The 26,564-nt window shown below is 44.3% G+C and overlaps 1 protein-coding gene across 3 annotated transcripts in view; it reads right to left on the minus strand.

The window, feature by feature from the left end:
- The window catches only part of LOC18441966 (ALBINO3-like protein 1, chloroplastic), a 53,106-nt gene that overhangs the window by 18,026 nt on the left and 8,516 nt on the right, over window positions 1-26,564 (minus strand). Inside the window, exons 2-6 of one of the 3 annotated variants that reach the window (XR_016056967.1) lie at window positions 25,104-25,214; window positions 22,959-23,033; window positions 1,851-1,911; window positions 395-1,146; window positions 167-271 (exon numbers count right to left, since the gene is read on the minus strand). Coding sequence is in view for 1 of the 3 variants with exons in the window: in XM_006852190.4 (XP_006852252.2) it covers window positions 167-271; window positions 395-468; window positions 1,851-1,911; window positions 22,959-23,015 (297 nt within the window). In the remaining 2 variants the exon portion in view is untranslated. The remainder of the gene's footprint in view (window positions 1-166; window positions 272-394; window positions 1,147-1,850; window positions 1,912-22,958; window positions 23,034-25,103; window positions 25,215-26,564) is intronic. The other 2 variants (XM_006852190.4, XM_088868884.1) reach the window with 2 other exon arrangements.

Here is a 26,564-nt window from a genome sequence, read left to right on the forward strand (position 1 = left end):
GATCACTTCTTGCGTATTCTTCGTTTATGAAATACAGTGAACTTTACTCAACAAAAAAAAAAAATTGAAGAGAGAACTTAACTACATTATATTGTCATCATCTAAATACAACAAATAAAGGAATATATTAGCTGATGTAGAGAATAAAAAGTAGTTTGAAATTTACCACAAAAGGAAAAAGCCATGAGATCCCACTGCCATTTTGTCGAGCTGCAATTGTTGTTGGACCAGCCAGAGAAGGAATCCAGAAAAATCCTTCTGTCAGAAGGCCCTTAAATCCAGAAATTATATACACAATTAGAAATGAGCTTCTCCAAAAGGGGGAAGACAGCTTAAATGCACAAAAATCATAAACCACCAGTAATGAGGTGTTCAAATACAAGATATATTTTACCTCATTTGCCACATTTGAGAGAGCCCTATATAGGCCAATCCAGACAGGTATTGTAACAAGAGTTGGCAGGCAACCTGACATGAGGATGAGGGTTAATGAACATCACAATTCCCTTGTGGAGTTCACAGAACATGCACGCATATCAGGAAAAAAAAAAGTAAGATTTGAACTTAGAAGGTTATTTACTAGCAAATGAAGGCTGCAATTAGAGAAATGATTACAAATACTTTCAGTATCAGCTGGTAACAGAATAATGTGTCTTATCTCTAGAAATCAAGTCTGCATAAAATAGGTCCTTCTAGTTATGTAAACAGCTGTTATATATCATTTAACAAATAACAAGGAGAAAATCTATCAACGTAAAGAATCTATAAAATGTTCTTTTGACTAAAGAGGGATGGTGTTCCCTTGTCCCTTCTATACGGATGGGGCTCATTGTCCCACATTCCAAAAAATGGGGAGCTTGAACACATGACACTCCTGTCCAAGAATATGACATTGGGAAGGGGGCCAGCAAGGGCCCCATGTAGATTAGGGCCAACCAGCCTCACACCCCCAATCTTATGAACACAAGCACTAGCTACGAGCTAAGCCCCCATCCACATGAGACGGCTGGTTGGCTAAGTGCTTATCAAACATTCCCAAATGAATCAAATCTATCATGGGACCGATTTTGAAGACAACCCAAGAGGGTGAAGGCAGCAAGCCCCGATCGTCCTTTTCAATGGAAGGGATCTCAGTTCAGCCAATCCCTGTGAAGAGAGATATGAAGGCCTGTAAGCACCAATCCAAACTAAATGAGGAAGGAGCTGGCAAATCCAAAAGACTAAAAGATAAATAATGAGCTAAAGTAAATATTATTAAAAATAAAGATTTTTTTTTTTTTTGCAAGTGTCTATGTTTTGAAGGATTTGAGTTTCTTTCAAAACTATCCACACTAATAAAAAAAAGCTCTTGAGAAGAAGAATGTAATTTATTTGGAGGAATTTACGAAAAAAACATTGAAAGGCGTACAGCTAAGAGGGAAATCTGAAATCTGACTGCAACTTGTCAAATATCAGTCCATCCAATGTGCCAATATCCAAAATCATATCCTCCATAAACAGGAAATTTTCTAAATAGAGAAGGCAATAGGTTACACTGTTTAAAAGCCAAGATTTTCCAGGGATGGCAGCCTCCTCCTAGGAGTCAAGACCCACATGGGGAGTTAGTGAAGATTGAGAATCAAAAAGTTTAACGTCAATCACTCTCTACCACAACAATACATCCAACTGTTCCATAAACCCAAGACAACTGGTATTTTGGAACATTTTCCAAAATAGCAGATCCATCAGAAAATGTCAAGCAGCATTTGCACCTAAAAAGTCAAAACAAGTTCAGAGACTAGATTCCACCAATAAACTCAAACTAAAATGACCCAAAAATGCCATACAACGATGCATAAAATGGTAATTACCTGCCAGTGGGTTTACACCGGCGAGTTTGTATAATCGTGCAGTTTCCAGTTGTATCCTCTCCTGCAATGGCATATAATGACACGTTTAACCACTGAAAAGGCAAAGGATTACCTTAGATGAAACCTATGACAGTCTAACCAATATTTAATTGAATAAGTGTTTTTCAATTTTTCAAGTGGTAATATGTTTTGTTCTAAATATATTTCTAGTACATTGTTTCCTCAAGCTTCATAAAGCCAACCCAACACCATAGTCAAAATCATCTTCAAGACCAACAAATGTAATCATATATGCTATGAAGCTTTGCACATACACTAGACAAATATTCAAAAACCAAACGTGGGCTGAATACCTTGCCTGGTTCAGAGCATGGTTAGCTAAAAGCTCCCTAAAACAATTTTAAACCTAAATGGTTTTAAAAATAATACAAAGGACAAAAGAATGTGGTCCCACACAGCAAAATTGTTCGTTCGGTCCAAGAATTAAACTGCTAACACTTTGGGATCAATCTTAAAAAATGTGGATTGTTTGGAGCTTAAAAAGTGCCCCAAATCAAAATCCACTTCAGAACTAAGTCTGGACTGTCCATTCTGGTGGATATCAGATTTCGGGAATTTTGAACTCACCTTTTTTTTTATATATTGATCTCAGGATCCATCAAAGATGTCTTCATAAAGTTGTAGGTGACAAATCCCCTCACTAGTTTGTCCATGGGATTTGGTGCCATAGGACCACAATATGTGATGCCTACTATAAAATACTGAAAAGATAGAGAACGTCATTGTTGGAAGATATTTTTCATCATCATGGAGCCCCCGCTCAATAAAAGCCTAGAAAACAGTAGAAATTCTGACAGTCTCAGAATAGCCCCAGAACTGGCCAAGATCTTCATGAGATCTCTCAAAAGTCTCCTGCCAAGTTTCGTCACATTTCGACATGTCTAAAGCAATGCAGACTAAGAAACAGTTCCAACAAAATTGACCTCTGGCACCCTGAAACGGACTTTATAACTAGAGCTACATTTTCGGTGTCTCAATTTGCTGTGGGGACCACCACCATTGGATCCGACACTGTTGAAAATATCCAGGGGTTAAATTTCAGCTTGAACGGACACTCCAAGAATAAGTTATAGGCAAAAAAGTGAAACAGGAGCAGCCGCACGCTATTCCCATGTCACCACCCTGCAACTCTACACCATTGAAGGGACAGTCACGAGCAGTAACTTTCAACACTCATATCTCACCCGTCTCAAGTTGGATCACGCTCAAATTTGGTGAGCATGTTCGTCGCATCAAGACGCGCAATTCGATATGTGGCACACCCCCTGACAATACCTGAGCGCGAAGAAAAGCTAGAGAGAAGTTGCTGATCAGTGAATAAAGTGCAGAAAATTCAGCAGCGTCGTGCCTCGCTCGAGTAGCCAAATCACGCCGCTCGCAAGCCCGAACAACGTGAGACCAATTCCATCGCGTGCGTAAGGTCTCGGGCCATCTCTGACCTGAACCCCGTACATGATGAACGGTTGGATTCCGCACACGAAGCCGATGAATCCACTGCAAATCCTGTCGTTGGAAATCCAGATTCCAGCCAAAATTCCAAAATTGCAAAATCTTCGTTCAGACACGGAATCGAGCTGCGTTTGTTGCCCCATGATCATGACGGCATGCTGAATGTACTACAACGAAGAAATCACAGAAAAACATCAAGGAACGAGTACACAATCGATCCGAAGTTTCAAGATTCATTCAAATTTCAAGTCACATGATCGTGCACTAAAAACACGATCCATGGCTCGAAGTTGATAACAAACCGATCGTCATGCCAAGCCCTACAAGAAAACAATCATATTTCGATCAACAGGGCATCAGAACAATCCCGGATCATCCATGCAAGATCATGCAAGTTCTAGGGCAACACAGGGACTGTTCTGAAATTCCACAAATTGTTAGGGAGGGGCAAATCTGTCATTTTGTAACCTATTTTCTAATTTCTTTTAATTCGATTTAATCTTAATTTCCAGCAATTAGGGTTACTTTTGATCATCCACCCATGTTTGCGGAAAATTCTATATCTACGTACCATCATTGTACGTACCAGATGACTCAATCCCTCACAAAATAGAGAGTTTTTACTTAATACAATTTCTCTTTCTTACCATTTGTTGGGTCACATTTGGAGAGAGAGAAAGGTGAGAGAAACTTTTGATCAGTACTCCTAAGCCTGAGGTAGATCTACTCTTTATTCCTTTTTTTTCTTCTCTTTCTTCTTCTTCTTTCTCTTCCTCTCCTTCTTCTTCCTCTTCTCCGTTTGAGTTCCTTGCAGAGGCCATGTGCGGCAGTGCCAGTGTCGTGTATGCCTCTCCCGTGGTCACACAGGTGGCGCATGGCAATGGCAGTGCCATGCACGAGTCTTCTTCCCCTTCTGTTCGTCTGTCTCTCTCTCCCAGTGAGGCCTACAGACGGCGCTGCTCATCGTCGTCTGCAGACGTAGCTTCAACGTCTCAGTGAAGAGCCTAGACGGAGAAATTCGTTGCCGCCCGCAGGAGTCTTCCCCTGTTGCGCGCCTATCGCAGACAACGATACCTTTCACCGCCCGCTAGAGGCCTTGGCAACACCTATCGCCATCTGCGAGTTTCCTTTGTAGACTCGGTGCCCATCATCGTCCGCAAACTTCCTCCTCGCGTTCGGTGCTCATCGTCGTCCCCTTGTGTCCCACGCCTGTCATCGTGCGCCTCATGAAAACTATCGCCGCGTGCTTCACAAATGGCTATCATCGCGCGCTCCATGAGAAGCTATCGCCGCCTGCACAGGGACACGTTACCTTCTGATGTTGCCAATGGCGATGTCTAGCGTCGTCTGTAGTCCTCTACTCACCCTCTAGCCGTAAGCAATAGTATCTAGCACCGTTCCAGAGCCATGACACTGCTACTCCACGGTTATGGGTGGCAACGACTAGTGCCGTCAGGACCTTATCCCCTCCGCCGTCTCACTCTCTTCCTTTTCGCTCTCTTTCCGCCTCCTCATTCTTTTCTCTCCTTACTTGATTGAGGGTAGACTTAGTCTAGTGCCGCCATATCGATCTCGATTTTGAGCAGTATTGACGCCATGCTCGTCTTGAGAACCATGCCCGTCTTGCTACCACTCTAAGTCGGTAGCTTTCCGATCTTCATGCTAGCCTCACCCCTTTGTCAAGTCTTCTTCTACTTTCTCTCTTTATTGGAGGCCTTCCGTTTCATCACTCCCTCATATGAGCATGCGATGCCCTAAGACAAGGGTGGGTCTCTTCGACTCGCTTGTATCGCCAATTAACCATAGAAGTGTTGTGTAGAAAACAAGAGGATTGCAGGTCAAGGGAGGCGATTCCGAACCAGCTAAAGCAGTTGGGGGGCTTTCTTCTTGATCTAAGAGGGTGCCCATGCGAGCCAGCTCGAGTAAGTCCCTAACCTACCTTAAATTCCTCTCTCATCAGTTGGTATACCTGCCCTTGCTCTTGAGCAAGGTTCTGAGAGAGCGATCTCCAATCCCGGGTTCGTTAAAAACCCGAGATACGTGCCGCCAGATCATCTAGATCCAGAAGGTGAGATCGAGACACCTAACCAGCTTGGCGACTCCACTGGGGACTTACTACCCCTTAGTCGGTTCGCTCTTGTTTGACCAGTATCGTCTTTTACTTTCTGCATTAATTTCTATGGCACCTGGGTTGTTCAACCCGTTCATCCAAGTTGGGGACTTCCTTATCCCCGCACTCGTGACTGTCCCAGGGAAGCGAACTACTCCAGCTTCCTTCCCTACTCTAATTCTGAGTCAGGACTCACGGTCTGGCTCCCACGTTCTTGCCTGGGTTAGCGCGAGAGGGGACTTAAAAGTCCCTGACTCCCCGCTTCCTCGCCCTGATGGACCCCCACGATGGCCCCTTGCATCGGTGGCACGTCTGCCACCGCACACAGCATGCACCCTACTACTGGCAAGTCTCTTGCCGGTCATATTGCTGGGGCACGCCGGAAGGCTGTCCTAACTGCTTTCGCGGGAGGCAAGCAAGTCGTCGTCGCTCCTGAGGTTCGCTGCAAGGCAACCCCCTATACTCTTTCACCTCTCCGAACCTCTAGACTTAGAGGCTCGGCAAATCAAGGCAGAGACCCTGCAGCCTTCTCCTCTTGCACACACCCAAGGGTTCGTGGTCCATCCACTCGAGCCACACTTCTGGGCAAACCCCAAGTTGCCTTGAGCTCGCATCAAGGGCTAGGCCTTCTTGGGCTGAACCCTGAGTGCGCCATGCATTCGCTTTGCATGGCTCGGGGCGACGCCAGCTCTATGCCACTTCGTGCTCCCTCCCAGTACACACGTCCCCACTCTGTGAGAGATGAGCTTCCGCCTTGTCCCTCACAAACATATGCTCGTGGGTCTCGACCTCCGCGCCTGGGTTGACCCCCAAGTCACCCGGACAGCTAACCCTAAAGGTGCACACGCATCGCTTTCACAGGTTCGTCCCCCGTCTAAACTCAAGAGTCATGAACCAGCTACTTCTAGAGTGAGGTTCATAGCCGGTTCAAGGTTAAGCAGAAGAGAGGTCTTCCGATCTTGACCAAAGGAGCCTCCAAGGCAGTTGAGGTCACCACCCTTGATGACCTCCTGCCTCGTAATCCCTTTTTCCCTCTTCAAACTCTAGAACCTGAGCGAATCCAAGAGTATTGCTGGGTTGTCACTGCTCAGAAGCCACGGTCCCAAGACCATCAAGAACCGATCCTCACAAGATCGGCATACAAGGCTCGAATCCAGTCGAGGCAAGCTGAGCCCCTGCAAACTGACTTGCCACCCATGACTTGCCGACCCCGGCAGTCCGCTCCTCCTCCTGGCTCTGACCTCCCAGAAGAGACGGTCAGCGTCATGGTGATCAATGACCCGAACGAAGCCCAAGAAGACAGAATGACCAGATTCGAGGTAATGATGCAATCCATCCTTCAAAAGATGGAACGCCTAGTAGCCTCCAGGTCCACTTCCTATCACCATGAGACCGATTCCCCGATCGACGAGGACACAGCTCCTAGGCAAACTCCCCCACCGGTCTCCCAAGACAATTTTGCTTCCGCGGGGTCTCCCAAACCGACATAGATGCCATGGTTGGCCATAGCCTCAAGAATAAGGTCTCAGGCATGCAAGAGACACCGTTTTACCAAAAGCCATACCCTTCGTACATTGACCAAGTACCCTTCCCTCCGAACTATCAAAAGGGGAAGCTCCCCCTATTCAACGGTACTACATCTCCACACTAGCATACTGCTCACTTCCAGGCGGCCTGTCGAGAGACAGCAACTGACAGACGACTCTTTCGCTTGTTCGTCGAAACTCTTGAAGGGCCAGCCTTCCAGTGGTATGCTTGGCTGCTTCCCAACTCGGTACACACATGGCAAGAGATGGAGCAATTGTTTTACTAACGCTTCTACGAAGTCCAGAGGAATTTGGAGACCATCGAACTCCTCACCCTGATGCAAGACCCTAGTGAGCCGGTTGACAAGTTCATCACCCGATGGAGAGAGTTTCCACGCCACTCCCATGACTGAGAAGGAAGTGGTCCAAACCTACAGACGAAACATGCTTCCTAAGATCGCCCTGCATGTCGAGGCATCCAATCCACCCTCCATGTCAAAGCTCATCTCTAAGGCAGTTCGTATTGAGGGGTTATTCAAACACTATGGCAGCCCTCGTCAGCAACCCTCCAGCTCAAACTCCCGCTCCAATGATCGGGGCAACCAAAAAGCAGTGATTAACGTGGCCATCAGCATGACTGGCACTAAGAGCACGGCTCCTCAAACCCTAGACCTTTCCAAGGCACAGACGCCTCAGACCCGGGGAAAGCAGCAATCCTACAATTAGGTCTCGCCTCCTAAAAATTCTAAGCGAAATGACTTATGAACCCAGCACCAGAATAAAGTTTACCCCTTCGACAAGGAGTGGACGCCTGCATTGCTTCGACTGCTATTAGAACAAAACATGATCCAGCTGCCAGAGGCCAATATTGAAGAGTCGGCTGGGCAGAAGACAAATGAGAAGTATTGCGCCTACCACAGAAGAGTAGGCCACCCCACTTACGACTGCTATAAGCTCAACGACACTATCGAAGCCCTTATCAACAAGGGTCAGATAAAGCTCGAAGAGTTGAAGAAAGCATTCGAGGCGACTAAGGCTTCTCACATAGTCACAATCCAAGAGGGTGATGAGGCACCCGCTATTCTCCATGCATTTTTCCCCATAATGCTCGAAGGACTTGTCACTCCCAAGCCGACAAGGCAGCCCAAGTTCTTGCCTCCAGGAACCGAGAACCTCTAGTGCGCATATCACCAGATACGAGGTATTGACATCAGCAAGTGCACCGGCTTCCATAAGCTTCTAGCATAGAAGATGCAGCAATGTCAGGAAGTTCAAGGCAACTCAGGAGGATGCCCTCAAGTCCCTCTTTTGCCTGTGCAAGAAGGCCTCTCGGCACCAGCCCAAGGAAACGCGAGACCAGACCCTCTGCAGGCCCTCTTCGAGGCGATGCTCTAACAGGGCCTCGTCAGTCCCAAGCCCGCCAGGCAGCCTAAGCGGCTTGCCCAGGGCATGGAAAAACTTTGGTTCCCTTATCATCAAGTATGGGGTCACGAGCTAAAAGAGTGATCGGGATTCGAAACTATAATCGCGGAGAAAGTCCAGCAAGCCCATATCGTTTATGCCGTCCTCCCGAAAAACTTTCAAGCCGTCACTCCCATTCAAGAGGAGGCCACACTACAAGGCCTTCACGAGCATGCGCTGGACCCTTCGAAACCCTCGACCTCCCAGCCCTGGGAAGTCTACCATGGGCGAAGTATTCTCAAATCCCTGAAGTGTGAAGCGGTCCATCAAGCTAGGACTACTCACCAACCAGAGAGGGCGGTCTAAACACCCCCTCAGGGATGCGGAAGGAGACGGCGAGCGCCTAGATCAGCCCGCCGAAGGAATCGTCTTCCTCAACCTCCAGTCGAGGAAGAATTTCTCAGTCACTTCCGACCTTGCAAGACTTCATCCCAAGCGTAGCTCGCCTCGTCCTTTTGTCCAATCAGGCGAACATCCCTGAGCCACCAGCAGCTCGAGATTCCTCCAATATGGGTGACGACGCTAAAAGCACCCCACAACGGTCAAAGCCAGGGCAAGATCTAAAATACCCCTTGTACACGTCCAATTCCGACGACGACGTAAAAAACTGCCCGGAACGTTCTAACTCTTCTTCTCCTCCCTCCTCTTTTATTTCCTCCACAGGTGCAGCTCGATGGTGCCCAAACTTCGACACTCTAAACAAAGAGTTCGGAGGCACTAGCCTCAAGTTATAGCAAGAGCGCCTCAGAGAGATGTTGGCCCAGGCGGCTGAACTCTCGACAGCCGCCGATGCCCTGTCAACCCCAGCTAAAACCGAGTCATCTTCAAGCTTTCGTTCCAAAAAGGCCTCCCACGTGGTGCAGATTGTAGAAGTACCAGCTAGCACGGGGCAAATGGGCCTAAGATCGGGAAAGAAGCTAAACCCACACCTCAAAAGCTCAAGGCCCTCAAGTTTCCTGATCCTTCGCTCCAAACTTTTAGATCCCTAATACAAGTCCCTATCACTTCCCCATCAACCTAGACCGCACCGGCCGAGTAACAAAGTCAACCAGTGTCACAAACCAAAACCCAACCAAAGTCTATTCCTAAGCCTGCCCTACCACCCACACCAGTGACTGGATCAAGAACACAGAAGAATAATGAGGATAAAGTGAAGTACAACGTAATTGGGCACTTGAGAAAGCTTCCAGCCCTTCTAAGTATCTATGATGCCCTCCTGTTGTCTAGAGATTATCGTATGGCCCTGGTGCAAGCTCTTTCTAACCTAGAGATATACAAGACCGAAGTGCAGCCCATTGAGGTTGACCCAGCCATCCTAAGTGGGTGCTTAGCAATCTCTTTTTCTGAAGACGAACTTCAATTGGGAGTAAATTCCACAATCGCCCCCTCTTTGTGAATGGTGAAACTCCACGCTTGCCCTATCAATCGGATCATGCTGGATGGAGGGTCAGCAATCAACCTGATCCCAAGAAGGATTCTCACCCGATTGGGATTAAGGTTTGATGACCTCACTCCTACCCACATCACCGTGCAAGGTTTCAACCAATCAAGAAAGAAGCCAGCTGGCACAGTGCGCCTTCGTCTCAAGATTGGTGACCTCAACGATTACGGTCAATTCCACGTAATCGACACCGATACCTCTTACAACGTCCTGCTTGGTCGTCCTTGGCTTCATGATCAGGGGGTGTTTCCTTCCATGCTCCACCAATGCTTCAAATACAGTCGAGATGGGAGACAACACACGGTCTATGCTGATAAAAGACCGTTCCCTGTAGCTGAGACTCACTATGACGATGCCAAGTACTATTTCACAGACCATCCAATGCCAGAAAAGTCAAAAGATGATGATTGGAGGCCTGTGACAGAGACGGGACCCTCGTCCCATGATGATGTTGAAGACCTGGGGCGAATGATCACGGACATGCTCAGAGAAAAGGAAAGACAGGGCAAGATCCTCCCTTTGATTCCGATCTACCCAAGTATACCTTGCCACCTCCCCGAGATCATGGTATCCTCTCCCAAAGACGAACCTTCCCCCTCTACAGCCAATTCGTCAAAGCAAAATGGCGAGCTAGAAGCAACTCCTGAGCTTGAGGAAGCCCTAGAGGTAGAACTGGCATACCAACCACCAAGGAAGGTGCTCCAAGTTCCATTCTCCTTGAACAAGAGGATTCTCAGCAGCCAAAAGAAGGTCTTACACTTCTCAGGGGTTGTCGAAGAAGTACAGGCAGACAAGAGTCATCCCTATGGCTCTCAGGAACAAGACCCCATGGCAGAGCTGAGAAGAGAGGTTCCTAACCTCCAGAGTCAATTGGAGGTCATGCGCATCGCTTCAAAGCACTTAAAGGGGTTTGTCCCTAAGACTAAGACCTATGACGAGCTCAAAACCAATGTACCTCGAATCGTAGCCAAAGCTCCCCTAGACTAGAGTATTTACAGCGAACAGGCTCTTCAAATCATGAGAACCATGAATTATGAGCCCCTGTCCAATCAAACACTTAGGGGTGAGGAAGCAGTTGCTCCCCCATTCGAGGTCATTGAAGCCACAACAAACTGCCATTAGGCAAAGCAAGGGGTGGGATATTCTTTTTCGTCTCACACTAACAAGGGGTGAAAGCAGTAAAACAGAAAGAGAAGGAAGAATAAAAGAGTCGCACAACACTCTAAGAAAAAGAGTGACATTGCATTCATCAATCCAAAAATTCATACAATGGCCAGCATTATCAATACCAAAGAATTTGTTGACAAAGAAGTTATAAACGAGAGTGTTCACTCAAGCCTCAAGACTGAGTCTGTAATAGCCCTGTTGTGTCCACTTGATGTCGTCCTTCATAGCTGCCGCTTGGAGGAGGGCAAACTTTCTTACCAAGGGGGGGTATTCTCCTCGTAATAGTTGAGGTGAAAACGGGTCCCTTCCTACCTCATCGGTAGTAGCAAGTAAGCCTTCCAAATCATTGATGTTCTGCTCAAGAATCGCCATGTCATCTTCGTTTTCAAAACATGCGATTTCTTTAGATATTGAAGGAACCTCTAAAGGCACGCTCTCAAAATCCGAGTGAATAAACTGTCGCATAAGCAAGTTGGTTTAAGATTACACAGGTGCGCCGCCGCAGCATGTGTAACAATCAAAGGCTCAGGGAAGAATCTAAGTAGGGGCTTGACAGAGGGGTATTTCTCAATCGAACCTGATTCTTCTAAATCCAAAACTGCCCTAGCCTGTTGAGCTAGTTCAGTCACTTTCGTCATGAACAAGTCTGCGCAAGGAACATTGAAGTCTATGAGGTTGCCCATCAGCCTCTTCACAAAAGTGGGAACGCGATCAACTCGAAGAAAGAAGCTTGGCTGAAAAATTGATAAGTGGCTCCGAGAAGGTCACGCCCACTGTCCTTGGAGATATTACGGCGATTGAGTCTGATAACCTATACAGGGAAAGGCATCTTGGCCTGTGATATGGCAAAACCACCGCGGGTGCGCCAAATGAAAGGATGAACAACTTGCCCCGACTACAAAAGCTGCACCTATGATAAGTTCCCTTCAGGTCGGAAACATAAGTCCCTCTCTCAAGTTTGCAACGGAAATCACCCTGTTGCCTATTACTATCAAGTCGCATGGACCAGTATCACCCTGCGAAGGCAGTGGTGCACCACCACTCCTAGCAACAAGAGGTTGAGATGAGGGATGTGCTTCGTTAGGTTCAATTACCACCAACTCTCCCTTATTTTCGTCCTCAAAAACCTTTTTCGAAAGGACCGGCATTTGGGAAGATTTTGAGGTCCTGGTTGGCTGCCGAGAAGACATCCGTTAAAGAGAATGTTTCCAACCACCGTCTGTGCACAATCACAAGTCACTGACGGCGCTGGTCAAGGCTATCGCCCTCCCACAACCAAGGGACTATCAAAAACGCTCGCGCTTCAGTTGTTTGCCTCGCACGTGCGAGTACTGCGTTTCTCGAATTACGGACACACCGCCTGACACTCGCGATATGGCTTGTCACCGCGCGTTCGGAGGGCGACCGATCGCCGTCCCACGACCCTTCGTCTCTAGACCATTACGACCCTACAACCCTTCAGGTTCCCACCGGCATTTCCCCTTTTCACCGGGAACTCACTTCTGTTCACCGAAAAGCCTTTCCCTGCCTTTCACTTGTTACCAAAATTGGCGGAAACCACTAGAATCCCCAAAAAATTTCCCTGAGACCCTGCGGATCTCCCTTCTCCCTGCTTCTACACTTCAACGATTCGCCACAAACTCACCGGAATTCCACTGAGTGCCCGGTAAGCCCACTGCTGTTACTCCTTCTCCTCCAATAGCCACAGGATTGACAAAGCCCTCTAAACTCTCTGCAACCTCCCGTCAACCGCGGAACCACCGGAGAAACACTCAAGCCCCGACAAAAGCACCACTGCAAAATCTCGCTAAGGCCCTAAGAAACCTTGTTTCTCGCTCAGAATCCTTGACACTCCCTAGCGATGTTCGCAATCATGCTGCAAGGACTTGCGACCCCCTGAAGCTCGCTAGAAAAGTTCCTAATAGCCTGCCTCTGCAAGCTTTAGCCGGGAAGCTCTCGCCAAAAATCCCTTCTCAAAAGCTCTGGCTCTATCTCTCTAAAAATCTCTTCTATTGTTTCACCTTCGATAAAACAGTAAAAGGGTGTATTTTCCCCTTTTATACAAAGCAGTACCGCAAACTGCCCTTGACAAAGTTGAAATGACGCTCCAGTCCCCAGCCTTTGATGGCAATAAGACCAGGTCGAGGCATGTCAAGCCTGAGGCCCAAAAGGACTATCGCCGCAAGCCTTCGCCTGGGGGCTATCGCCGTGTGCTTCGTCAAGGGCCATTGCCGCGCGCCTTCGCCCAGAAGCTATCGTTGCGCGCCACATAAGAAGTCATCGTCGTGTGCCTTCGCCCAGAGGCTGTCGTTGCACGCCTTCGTTAAAGGGCTATCGCTGCACGCCTTCGTCAAGGGCCATCGCCGCGCACCTTCACTCAGAGGCTGTCATCGCGCCCTTCGTCAAGAATTTAACGACCGCACTCTTCAACAAATACCTAACGACGGCACACACCATCTAAGCATAATGCCCGCCATCCAACACTTAGGGTTGCGATCATGCCGCAACACTCCCCTCTAGACCATTGTCCTGCCTCTTCAGGAAGTTCATTCCCTGCATCACAGTCTCACTCCTCAAGGAGTCCAGTCACCGGTGACGACCATGTTCCCCATGGAGTCGTATGCCTTCACCACTTCACGGTCTGTGCTGCAGGACCTTAAACTGCACAGCCACGGTCCGTGCTGCATGACCTTAAACTGCACAGTCACGGTCCGCATTGCATGACCTTAAACTACACAGCCATAGTCCGCACTGCATGACCTTAACTGCACAGCCATAGTCCGCATTGCATGACCTTAAACTGCACAGCCATGGTCCGCACTGCATGACCTTAAACTGCACAGCCATAGTCCGCATTGCATGACCTTAAACAGCACAGCCATGGTCCACATTGCATGACCTTAAACTGCACAGCCATGATCCGCATTGCATGACCTTAAACTGCACAATCACGGTCCAAACTATATGACCTTAAACTATAGCGAAGGTCTAGTTGCATGACCTTAAACTACATGGTCCTAGTTGCATGACTTTAAACTGCATAACCACGGTTCAAGCTATATGATCTTAAACCATAGTGCACATCCTGACCGCATGAGATTAAATTGCTTCGCAAAGGTCCAGGAGGCAAGACCTTAAAGACGCCTCCACATACACACATACCCCTTTTACGTGCATCTTCACGCACTTCTTCCCTAACCGACCCATTCGTGTGCGCGCACCACCTTCATTACCTTTTCAGTGAGTCTATTCATCATTACCATCTTTCATCATTCCCGAGTGAATCTCACTCATGCTCACAAAACGTCGAGCCATCTCGCCACCCATACTCGGGGTCATCATTCTTCACCCACCATTCTCCCTTCATAGGTAGCCTCGTGCCATTTCTCCAACATGAGTCGAAACTACTACCATACTCACTCCATGGCCTCTACACATTGCCATTCATCACCACTACGGTCCAGCTGTATGACCTTAAACTATAGTGCACGTCCTTGCCGCATGACGTTAAAAGGCTTCGAACAGGTCTTGAAGGCACGACCCTAAAAACATGCCTTCATAGAAAACGGGCATGGTCACGAAACCATGAGTAAGAGAGTTTCGTGGAAAACAAAATCCAGTCGCGGTGAAAACCTCCAAAGGGCATCGTGAGCAAAAACGGATGAGAAAGGTAGACATGACTCAAGGTCATGGGTAAAAGAGCCCGAAAACAAAAGAAGTTGGTGAAAACTGTCTTCACGGCGCCACTTCCCTTGTTCAAGTGAAAACCTGCGAAAGGACGCTTGGACCAACAAAACGGGTTGATGCACGACCACAGTCTCAGCTGACATCCAATTTTCAAACAATTACAATCCAATTTGATGAGGGCTACCTAAAGTCCTCAAATGCCAGCATCCAATCAACAACACAAATTAGTTCATCAGGGAGTGAGAGCCGCATAAGATCTCCCACTTTTCTACATCAACAACAACAAGAGTCCTTAAGGGTGAGGATGATGACCAAAAGATCCCTCTGAAATGCTAAAGACCATCACGAAGGCAAGAAACTAACGAATCCAGGGTCTAACCTGCCACAAGCTTCAGGGTATTCCTCGCCAAATCCCCTAGCCTACATGGGACCAGACTTTCGGGATAAGTCAGAAGCCCCCGACTGGACCCCGTTGAGCGGGACCTACAGAGATACCATCAGCATCAAAAGCAAACCTGGTGTAGCAGCGAACAATGCCAACCAAAAAGTTCTTAGCACTTGGACTCCACTTAGGCCTGGTTGTCTGAGGAGGTCCCTACAAAGGCCTCACACTTCAGAATCGTAAATAGTCCATCGAGGGTGAGGACTTCGACAAGATCCCTCACACCTGATCTGTCCAAGGAGGTCCCTACAAAGGCCTTATGCTTCAGAATCACAAATAGTCCCTTGAGGGTGAGGACTTCGACAAGATTCCTCAAACTTCCCAAATGATTGCACTTCTCGATTCTCACGAAGCACAACATTCGGCGGGGCATACTGTTGGAAAATATTTTTTATCATCATGAGGCCCCCACTCAATAAAAGCCTAGCAAACAGTGGAAATTCCGACAGTCTCATAATAGCCCCAGAACTGGCCAAGATCTTCATAAGACCTCTCAAAAGTCTCCTGCCAAGTTTCGTCGCATTCCAACATGTCTGAGGTAGTGCAGACTAAGAAACAGTTCTGGCAAAATCAGCCTCTAGCACCCTGAAATGGACCTTATAACTAGAGCTACATTTTTTGGTGTCTCAATTTGCTGTAGGACGACCACCATTGGATCCGGCACGGTTGACAACCCCTAAGGGTTAATTTCAGCTTGAACAGACACTCCAGGAAGAAGTTATAGGCAAAAGAGTGAAGGGACAGTCACGAGCAGTGACTTTCAACACTCATATCTCACCCGTCTCAAGTCGGATCGCGCTCAAATTTGGTGAGTGTGTTCCTCGCATCAAGACGAGCGATTCGATATGTGGATGCCCCTTGACGATACCCAAGCGAGAAGAAAAGCTAGAGAGAAGTTGCTGATCCGTGAAAAAAGTGCAGGAAATTCAGTAGTGTTGTGCCTCTCTCGAGTGGCCAAATCACGCCACTTGCAAGCCTGATCGACGTGAGACCAATTCCATCGCGTGCGTATGGTCTCGGGCCATCTCTGACTTGAACCCCATACATGATGAACGGTCGGATTCCGCAAACGAAGCCGATGAAGCCACTACAAATCCCGTTGCCGGAATTCTAGATTCTGGCCAAAATTCCAAGTTGCAAAATCTTCATCCGAACACGGAATCGAGCTGCGTTTGTTGCCCCGCGATCGTGATAGCATGCTTAGTGTACTACAACGAAGAAATCATAGAAAAAATCAAGGAATGAGCACACAATTGATCCGAATTTTCAAGATTCATTCAAATTTCAAGTCACATGATCGTGCACTAAAAACACAATCCATTGCTCGAAGTTGGTATCAAATCGATCGTTATGCTGAGCCCAACAAGAAAACAATCATCTTTCAATCAACCTGACATCAGAAGAACCCCAAATCATCCATGCAAGATCACGCAAGTTTTAAGGCAACACAGGGACCGTTCATGAATTCCACAATTTGTTAGAAAGGGGCAAATATGTCATTTTGCACCCTATTTTCTAATTTCTTTTAATTCGATTTAATCTTAATTTCCAACAATTAGGGTTACTTTTAATCATCCACCCATGTTTGGGGCAAATTCTATATATACGTACCATCATTGTACGCAGCAGAGGATTCAATCCCTCACAAAAGAGAGTTTTTACTTAATACAGTTTCTCATTCTTACCATTGTTGGGTCACATTTGGAGAGAGAGAGAGCAAGGTGAGAGAAACTTTTGATCGATACCCCTAAGCTTGAGGTAGATCTTCTCTCTCCTTTTTCTTTTCTTCTCTTTCTTCTTCTTCTTTCTCTTCCTCTCTTTCTTCTTCCTTTTCTCTACCTGAGTTCCTCGTGGAGGCCATGTGCGGCAGTGGCAGTGTCGTGCATGCCTCTCCCGTGATTTCACAGGTCGCGCATGGTGATCGCAGTGCCATGCGCGAGTCTTCTTCTCCTTATGTTCGTCTGTCTCTCTCTCCCAGTGAGGCCTACAGATGGCGCTGCTCATAATCATCTGCAGACGTAGCTTCGACATCTCAGTGAAGAGCCCAGACGGCAAAATTCGTTGCCAGCTGTAGGGGTCTTCCCCTGGTGCGCCCTATCACAAACAACGATACCTATCGCTGCCCGCTAAAGGGCTCGGCAACACCTATTACCGTCCGCGAGCTTCCTTCGTGGACTCGGTGCCCATCGTCATCCGCGAGCTTTCTCCGCACGTTCGGTGCTCACCGCCGTTCCCCTTGCGTCCCACGCCTGCCGCTGTGCGCCTCATGAAAACTATCGCCCCGTGCTTCGCAAATAGCTATCACCGCGCGCTCCATGAGAAGCTATCGCCACTCGCTCAAGGGCGCATTACCTTCTTATGTTGCCAACGTCGATGTCTAGCGTCGTCCGTAGTCCTCTACTCACCCTCTAGCCGTGAGCAGTAGTGTCTAACGCCGTTCCAGGGCCGTGACATTGCTACTCCACGGTCATGGGTGGCAACGCCTAGCGCCGTCGGGACCCTATCCTATCCACCGTCTCACTTTCTTCATTTTCGCTCTCTTTCCGTCTCCTCATTCTTTTCTCCCCTTACTTGATTGAGGGTAGACTTAGTCTAGCGCCGCCATATCGGTCTCGGTTTAGAGCAGTATTAACGCCGTGCTGGTCTTGAGAACCATGCCCGTCTTGCTACCACTCCGAGTCAGTAGCTTTCCGGCCGTCATGCTAGCCTCACCCCTTTGTCAAGTCTTCTTCTCCTTTCTCTCTTTATTGGAGACCTTCCGTTTCATCACTCCCTCATATAAGCATGCGATGCACTAAGACAAGGGTGAGTCTCTTCGACCCGCTTGTCTCGCCAATTAACCATAGAAGTGTTGTGCAGAAAACAAGAGGATTGCAAGTCAAGGGAGGCGATTCCGAACCAGCTAAAGCAGCTGGGGGGCTTTCTTCTTGATCTAAGAGGGCGCCCTGCGAGCCAGCTCGAGTAAGTCCCAAACCTACCTTAAATTCCTCTCATCAATTGGTATACCTGCCCTTGCTCCTGAGCAAGGTTCTGAGAGAGCGATCTCAAATCTCAGGTTCGCTAAACCCCAAGATACGTGCCGCCAGATCATCTAGATCCGGAAGGCGAGATCGAGACACCTAGCCAGTCATCTCAATGAAAAATAATTTCTTAAAACCTGTAACAAATGCCCACAAAAATGTTCCTCTAAAGTATGCCTTATAGTTTAGTGGAGTAGTCAAGTGTTCCTCAAGATGGATAGTTCGTGGAGTAGTCATAAACTGACTAATCACGCTCATAGCATATGCACTTTCTGGATGTGAAGTGATAGATATATCAGCCTGCCCACTAATCTTCATTACATGCCCACATCTTTAAGAGCTCCACCCCTTTGGTTGTTAAGTTTGTGATTTTGCTCAATAAGAGTGTCAATTGGTTTAGCCCTAAGCTTTTTTGTCTCTTTTAAGAGGTCTAGTATAACTTCCTTTGAGAGAAAAGATTCTTCTCTAAGACCTGGCCACCTTTATTCCAAGAAAATACTTCAATGGACCTAGATCTTTGATTTCAAATTTTCTTGCCACAAAACTTAAGTTACTGAACTTCCTTAGGACAATTATTTGTTACAATAATGTCATCCTGACATATAATTAAGGTCCTAGTTTGTTTGATAAATAAGGTACGGCCAGCATGGACCCAAGTATAGCCTATTCTTTGAAGAACACCACTACACCTTCAAACCAAGCTCGAGAAGACTACTTTAGTCCATAGAAGGCCCTTCTCGGTCTATAAACATTTTCCTAACATCCAAGAGCCCGAAATCCAGGTGGAGGTACCGTGTACACTTCTTCCTGTAACTCCTCATGAAGAAATGCATTCTTGACATCAAATTCGTGGAACAACCAGCTCATAGTGGTTGTTAGAGACATAGGGACCCGAATGGAGTTTATCTTAGCCACAGGGGCAAATATCTCCTAGTATTATATTCCATAAGTCTAAATGAACCCCTTGGCAACTAATCACGCCTTGTATTTATCAGCCTTGTGCTTTATAGTAACATCTTTCCACTTGGGGGGAGCTAAAGCTTTCGTAACACTGGAAGGAATAGAAACATAAGAGAAAAGGGTCGTAACCCAGTGCTGGTCCCCCGCCTAAGCAGGGTCCCAGGAGGGGTGGGCTGGAAACAGTCCTAACCTTTGGCTTATGCACATAGTGGCCGCTCTCGGGATTCAAACTCACGCTCTTGCGCTGGCTACCCGAGCCTTTTACCATCACACCAAGTAACAGCCCCCTCAATAAACAAACGAGAAATAGGATACAAAAGCACTATAAGAAGGGGACGATTCATAAGAAACAAAATTGCAAATTGGGTAAGCAGTGCAGCTATATCTGCCTTTTCGTACAGTAATGGGAAGATCCAAATCATCACACTAAGAAATAGTGGGATTACCTAAATCAGAGGTATGTTTTTAAATTGACTTGAAGGCATACCAACTATGATGGTCTCCACTTCTTTTTGTTTATGTCGAGTATAGGCTTTTAAGTATAAACTTTTAATTCCTTCTTTTCAACATCATAAGATTGCCTCTCACTCCCCAAGACTCCAAAATTAGGAAAAATGGGGTAGGAACAGGAACAAGCGACATCTCTTCCACACAGTGCTCCTCCAGAAAAAAGGTACGCAAAAAAGGAGTGGACTCAAAGAAAGTTACATCATACATAACAAGTTTCTTCCTTGACACTGGATTATTACATTTTTAACCTTTTCGAGTGCATGAATGACCAAGAAAAATACATTTACTGATTTGGGGTCCAACTTTGTACAATGCGGACCAAGAGCATGAGTGAAGCAAACACAACCAAATACTTTAGCAGGAGCACTAAACAGTGCACAATCACGACGAAAAAGTTTATAGGAAGATTTGTAATCTAAATCACAAGAAGGCATCGATTGATAATATAGGATGCAGTGATCATGGCTTCTAACTAGTACTTCTTGGGTACATTCCTACCCAAGAAAAGAGCACGACTAACTTCCAAGAGGTGTGTCTATTCGTTCTTTCATCCACCCCGTTTCGTTGTGAGGTGATAAGCATAATTTTGATGGTCTATTGATCTACTCCATGTTCTTCCAAATAGGATAGCAACTCACAAATGCAGTACTCCCCACCTTGATCAGATCTAAGCACCTTAATTTTAGTATCAAACTGAGTGTAGATCATCTTGGTTTTCATTAGATAGATTCATGCGCACTGAGAGTAATCATCCACAAAAGAAACAAAATACCAATATCCAAATAGAAGTCACATGAGGTAGATGTGTGTCAGTGTCAGAATTGACAATAGCAAAAGGACAAGTACTTTTATAATTCCTGGGTAAAAAAACATTTCTACAATGTTTTCGAAGTTTGCAGGTTTCACATTGAAGCTCTAACAAATTAGTCAAACTAAACAAGTTAGGAAATAAAAATTTCGGTTTCTAGAAAGACAAATGACCAAGTTAGGGATGCCACTGCAAAACCGGATCTTTATTAACACTAATGCTGGATTGAAGAGCTTGTAGAGCAGTAGGAGGAAATTCTAGAATGTAGAGAGCAGCAACTTCATGACCATCGCCAATCGTCTCCCTTGTATCTAGTTCTTAAAAAACATAGTAGGAAGGGAAAAAAGTTCTACTACAATTTAGACTTCTGGTAATGCTACTAACAGACCTCAAGTTTGTAGCAAAGCTGAAAAAAAAGATCCATCAACAATCATAACTTCGTCTTTATCAGAACAAAGAGAACAAGAGGAAAACAAGGGAGACATACCAATCATATAATCTGAAGCTCCAGAATCAATGATCCAAATCTCTACTCATAGTCCAAAGGAAAAGGAAACTCCTATTAATCAAAGGTTGCATCAAGTGTAACCAAGAAATTAAGGTCAGATTCTTAGTCTCCCAGTGCTCATGTGAGGGATCCGCTTCTTCAGGTTCAATAATTTTGCCATTGATATATATATATATATATATATATATATATATGCAACTTCCCAACTTTCACAAATGGACATTTTAGCAGACTCCGACTATTCTAAATAATTTGTCCCATGAAGTTTCACAATCATAATCTGCAGTCTAGGGTTATCTCCATGGATACCCATATGACAGGTTTCACCCAGGGCATTAGATGTAGTAGAAGAGTGCTCTGTATCACTAATAATAGACATATATCAACCACTATACAGCTTGCGCACACCAGAAAATACTTGTTGATTAACACAACCAGCCACTAGACTCAAGTTGAGTCTAGTTGATTAACACAATCAGCCACTATACAGCCACTAGACTCAAGTTGATTAACACAACCAGTCACCCAACTTCACTCCACATAGAGGTCCAAGAGCATCCATACAATGGATCTTGATAAAATGAGTCTCACAGCCAACAACAAATTCTAAAACACCAAATCATCCCAAACAAATCTAACGGTTACCAATCCAACATCATAAACTCACCACCAAGAGAAAGCAACCATGAAATTGGGCTAGCCATGTGCAGCATAGACCCAATACGTCACTTGTTAAGAGGTGAGAGTTAGTTTAAGTGAAAGGCTCAAAAAAGGCAAAGGGTAGGCCCAAAAGGACATGGTTGAAAGTAGTGAGAAAAGATATGGGGACTTATGGCCTCACTGAGGGTATAGCCCTTAATAGAACAAAATGGAAGATCAAGAATCGTATAGCTAACCCCAAATAATTTGGGAAAATGCTCTGGTGATGATGATAATGATCACTTTTTTAACTTAGGGTTTCTGACCGTACAGTTGATGAGGACCCTTGTACAATCAAATCACATCATTAAGATTTTGAAAAAAATCCCAAAGTCTCCTGCTCAGATACGAACGTGAAAATACAACAATTTAGTAGATAAGAGATGAAGAAGAGTTAGGAAGATTAGGGTCTAGAAAGAAAAGAAGGATGAGAGAGAGAGGGACAGTTCTATTGAGAAGGGAATAAGACAGAGGGGCCACAGTGATGTCATCATGACCCACATGCCCCACTTAAGTCCTCATATAATAATAAAAATAGTAAAGCAAAATATTGCCCTTAATAAGGGAAACGGCAATTAAGAATTTAAGAACTTAAATACAAGAAAAAAAATATATAAACTTTGGTATTCACGAAAAGTAGCAGAAGCAACAGAAGTCACAATAGTGGTAGTAGCAGTAGCAGTAACAGTAGTAACGGTAATGCAATAGTAGTGGTCGTAACAACAGCAACAGCGGAAGCAGCAGCATTAGAAACAGTAGCAATAGCAGCAGAGGTAGTAGAAATAATAAGAAGAGCAATAACATTAAAAATAAAAGCACTCATTAAAGCAGCATTGTGAAAGTAAAAATTAAATATTACGATCTACCAATCAATATGTATATACATATATATATATATATATATATATATATATATATATATAATATTGAGATTGTATACAATGAGACCATTTACCTTCGGTACAAGGAGGCCACAATTACTTATAACCATTCGATGTGAAATCTGATAGCTTGGGTGTGTCACAAAGTTTGAGAAAATTTCTTTTGAACTTTGAGCTTGGTCAATGAAATAAATGCAGCCACTCAGTTTCACATCCAATGGTCAAGATTAATTGTGGCCACCTTGTACCAAAGGTAAATGGTCTCATTATAAACTTGCCCTATAAGATTTACATTTTTGATACCCCATACATTATCAAGAATTTAGACATAATTGATTGGGTAGTACGCTAGAGAAGTATCAAATTCAAACTTACTAACCTGGTCACCCTTGTAGCGCTGCTGAATAGCCTTTACTTGAGGTTGCAAAGTCCGCATGGCCAATGTAGATTCAACCTATGTGGGGAACATCATGATGCATAACTCAGGTGGGTAAAAAGAAAGCGATGCACAAATGGACAATACCAGCTAGATTTACACTGCGAAAGGAATAAAAAGAAAACTCAAAATGTAAACAATTAATGGGTAGAAGTCTAAAATTTATGTTCACGGGAGTAATAGTAGAGAACAACCATAATGAAATATATTTCAAATTACAAGAGAATATACTGATAAAATCTGTTATCTCCGTGATAAACTATAAATATGATGGAAATTGGCCAACCACTAAAGTCCCATGCAACTTCATCTGGCTCCTAAAGAAAGAGAAGTGAAGTAAACAAATCCAACATGGCAAGGTAGCTTCGAATATTCTTATTAAAAATAGAATCATTCGATGTTCTTTTTCTGCATCAAAGATGCGTGAATTCCATGAAGCAAACATAACTGTATCCCATCAATCATCAAACCTTCCAAGCCACTAAACTATCAATCAAGAAATAGACCACCAGTTTGTCCAATATAAATCCATAATATTTATGTACAATGGATGCTATAATAAATACTTTTTATATGCATGCAAGTGTTGTTTGATTATTGTTTAGGGACCCCAAATCAGTTATTCTTAATGGAATCACTGGAATAGAATAACCTTCTCCTGCCTTCAGATACAGTTTCCAATGCCATTGTTTATCCCTCCACCCATCCATATATCCTTTAAAAATACCAAAACAAGTGCCTCCAATAGACCCCGATGCAAAGGGCCATTTTCATGTGATGGGACAGATAAATGGGGCTTACTCGAAGTAAGTGGAGGGGACCAAACTTAAATTTTTACTGTTTTGCATAAGAGCGGCAGAGAGATGGAGAGATACTTCAAGTGTTCTGTCCAAACTAACCCTATGCATGTTCTTGAATACCAGATTCAAAGGGCCCATGCCACATGTCGTATCGCTAGAGAGACTAAATTTATACACTTTGACTCTGTACAGTTATGTAATATAGATACTGTTATTAACTCCTCAAGGGCAACTCCTGTGAATTATCCCAACAATAATCAATTATCTCTAGCAGTTTTGTACGGAAAGGGTAATCTACAAGAGACAATTACTAGCATGTGAAAAATACATATTCACCAATGATCCAGGGCTCCAAATGTCATTATATCCATGCAGCTCTTTGCAAGGATAGCAGTGTATAGTCTTGTCATGACCTTACTTTAATGAGACCACAATGGCTTATCAAATGCACATTCGCTAGTCTCTCCAATTGACCACCACTCCTGTATATTATATTGAGGTGGGAACTGCATATGGGATTATGAATTGCAGAAGAATGCTCCTATGAGTGTCACACATGCATCCATATGCATCAATGCATATTTGTTTGTAGGAAAGTCTCATGGAGCTAATAGCTCTAATCTGCATGTGAGTATTATAGGGAATTCCAAAAGGTGTGTTTTCCTTCTAAAAATATTTGTGAGCAAAAGTATATTCCCAAAAAAAAAACCAAAAAATCATATATCATAAAGGAAGCATGTGATTCATTTGTGAGAATACTATCATTGAAGGAAATTCTCAACAAAATTTGTCCATTAAACTATAGCACACTTCCCCAAGGGAAAGTATAAATGTAAAGGTGAGAGTAATCCAAGGTGTTGAACAACATAAAATGCAACATAGACACTGGTGAACACACACACACACACATATATATATATATATGCACACAGACACATGCATGAAGGGAAGTCCTAAATATTATATTGAATAGGACTACCCACACTAATGCGTAAAATTTCAATATTGGACTGCTACATGCATAACAACAAACCAAAAAAAAAAACCCAAAAGAAAAATCTTCGGTCATATCATAAAGGGTAGAGAAACAGAATAGTGATATATTTATGGGAAAAATATCGAAACACTAACATCAGTAATCTTTCTGTCTCATATTTCTATATGTTTCTTGAGTCAAGAGCAAGAAGAGATATCTGTTGGTGGATAAGCTCCAGCATTCTATCTAGACCATCTTAGACTAAAAATGTAAATACATAAAGCATAACGGTTCAGTTTATAGTTAACAGACCTGTTTCTTTGTCAACGGAAATGTGGCAGCTTTAACAAGAACAGTCAGGAGAATAATTGTGAAACCATATGCATATGGAACATGCAAAGCCGAAAGCCCATCCTTCAAAATCTGCAACCCGTTAAAGTTGGTAATTTGAGAGTTCTATCGAATATAAGCATCCCTAAAAAAATAATTAAAAAAAATCTTTAACCAGAATCATTGAAGCACATGGCAATCAGCAAGGATGACCTTGAAAAATTGTATGGCAAAAGCAGGCAATAACAAAGAAAAATGCATATACATCTCCAAATTATCTCACCAGTGTAAAAATAGAAACAAGTACCCATGGTTGAAAGATGTGACAAGTCTGCATGGATGCACATGTAGAAAAGGTGGACTTTGACAGAAGTGCAAGCAGGCATGATAAAATAAGCATAGAAGCACCACCAAAAGTTCCTATTTGGCTCCCAAGAGAAAGATGAAAACTAAATCGGAATAATGAGTAACTGAATGCAAATCCCAATTGGAAAAGCCAATGCTCTTTAGGCACATGAGAGCAACAATCACAATGAACCAAGGGGCACAATATATATATATATATATATATATATATATATGGGAGAGTCTAAGGTCAGCTCGCTATCTGACAGCTATTAAACGCCCAATGGCTGAGCCGATCTAGTGGTCACGATTGCATTTCATATTTGAATTTTAATATTTTTTTCTACAAATCCAAATTACTTGAACTTTGGAGCGTCTATTCTTACAAAATAGATTAATCTAAATAAAATATCAAAAATATAATTTAAAAAATTAAATGGATCAAAATACCCCTGAAACTTTCATGGGTATTTTAATCATTTTAATTTTTACGAATAATTTTTTAATATTTTATTAGGTGCACCATGATGAGAAGAGTGGACGTCTCAAATTTTCTATGATTTGAGTTTTTTAAAAAAATTAAATTTCAAATACAAAATGCAATCGTGACCATCTGATCGGCCTAGATTCAATCTGGGCTATTGTGCTTACACTATTCCATTAGCCAATGGGCTGACAGAATCTTTTCCTTATATATATAAATCAAGTCTTATCCCAACTATTTGAGGTTGGCTATGAAATATATTGTATGTTATGTATCTTATATTTTATAATATATATGGAAGAACTAAACAATTACCTTTTGTAATATTGTGAATGATTTCACATTTGACCAAGAACTTAGAGACAACATTGACCTCTTTATGTAGAATGGAAAACTGACCAAGAATGACTTTAATGATTTATGAACTCTGAAGGAAAAGCTCAAACTACAAGAAAGAGTCTCTCAATATTGAACCGAACAGAAAATGTAGATCAAGCCAATTGTGAGAACCTTGTACTTTGATAGGAATCCCATATCCAAACAAACCCTAGGTAGTTGTTAACAACACACACACACACACACAAAGTAGTAATCCCCTCCACACACACCATACA

The sequence above is a fragment of the Amborella trichopoda genome, chromosome 6 (assembly GCF_054954075.1).
Source record: "Amborella trichopoda isolate Santa Cruz 75 chromosome 6, AtrichopodaSantaCruz75HAP2 v2.0, whole genome shotgun sequence".
Classification (NCBI taxonomy): domain Eukaryota; kingdom Viridiplantae; phylum Streptophyta; class Magnoliopsida; order Amborellales; family Amborellaceae; genus Amborella; species Amborella trichopoda.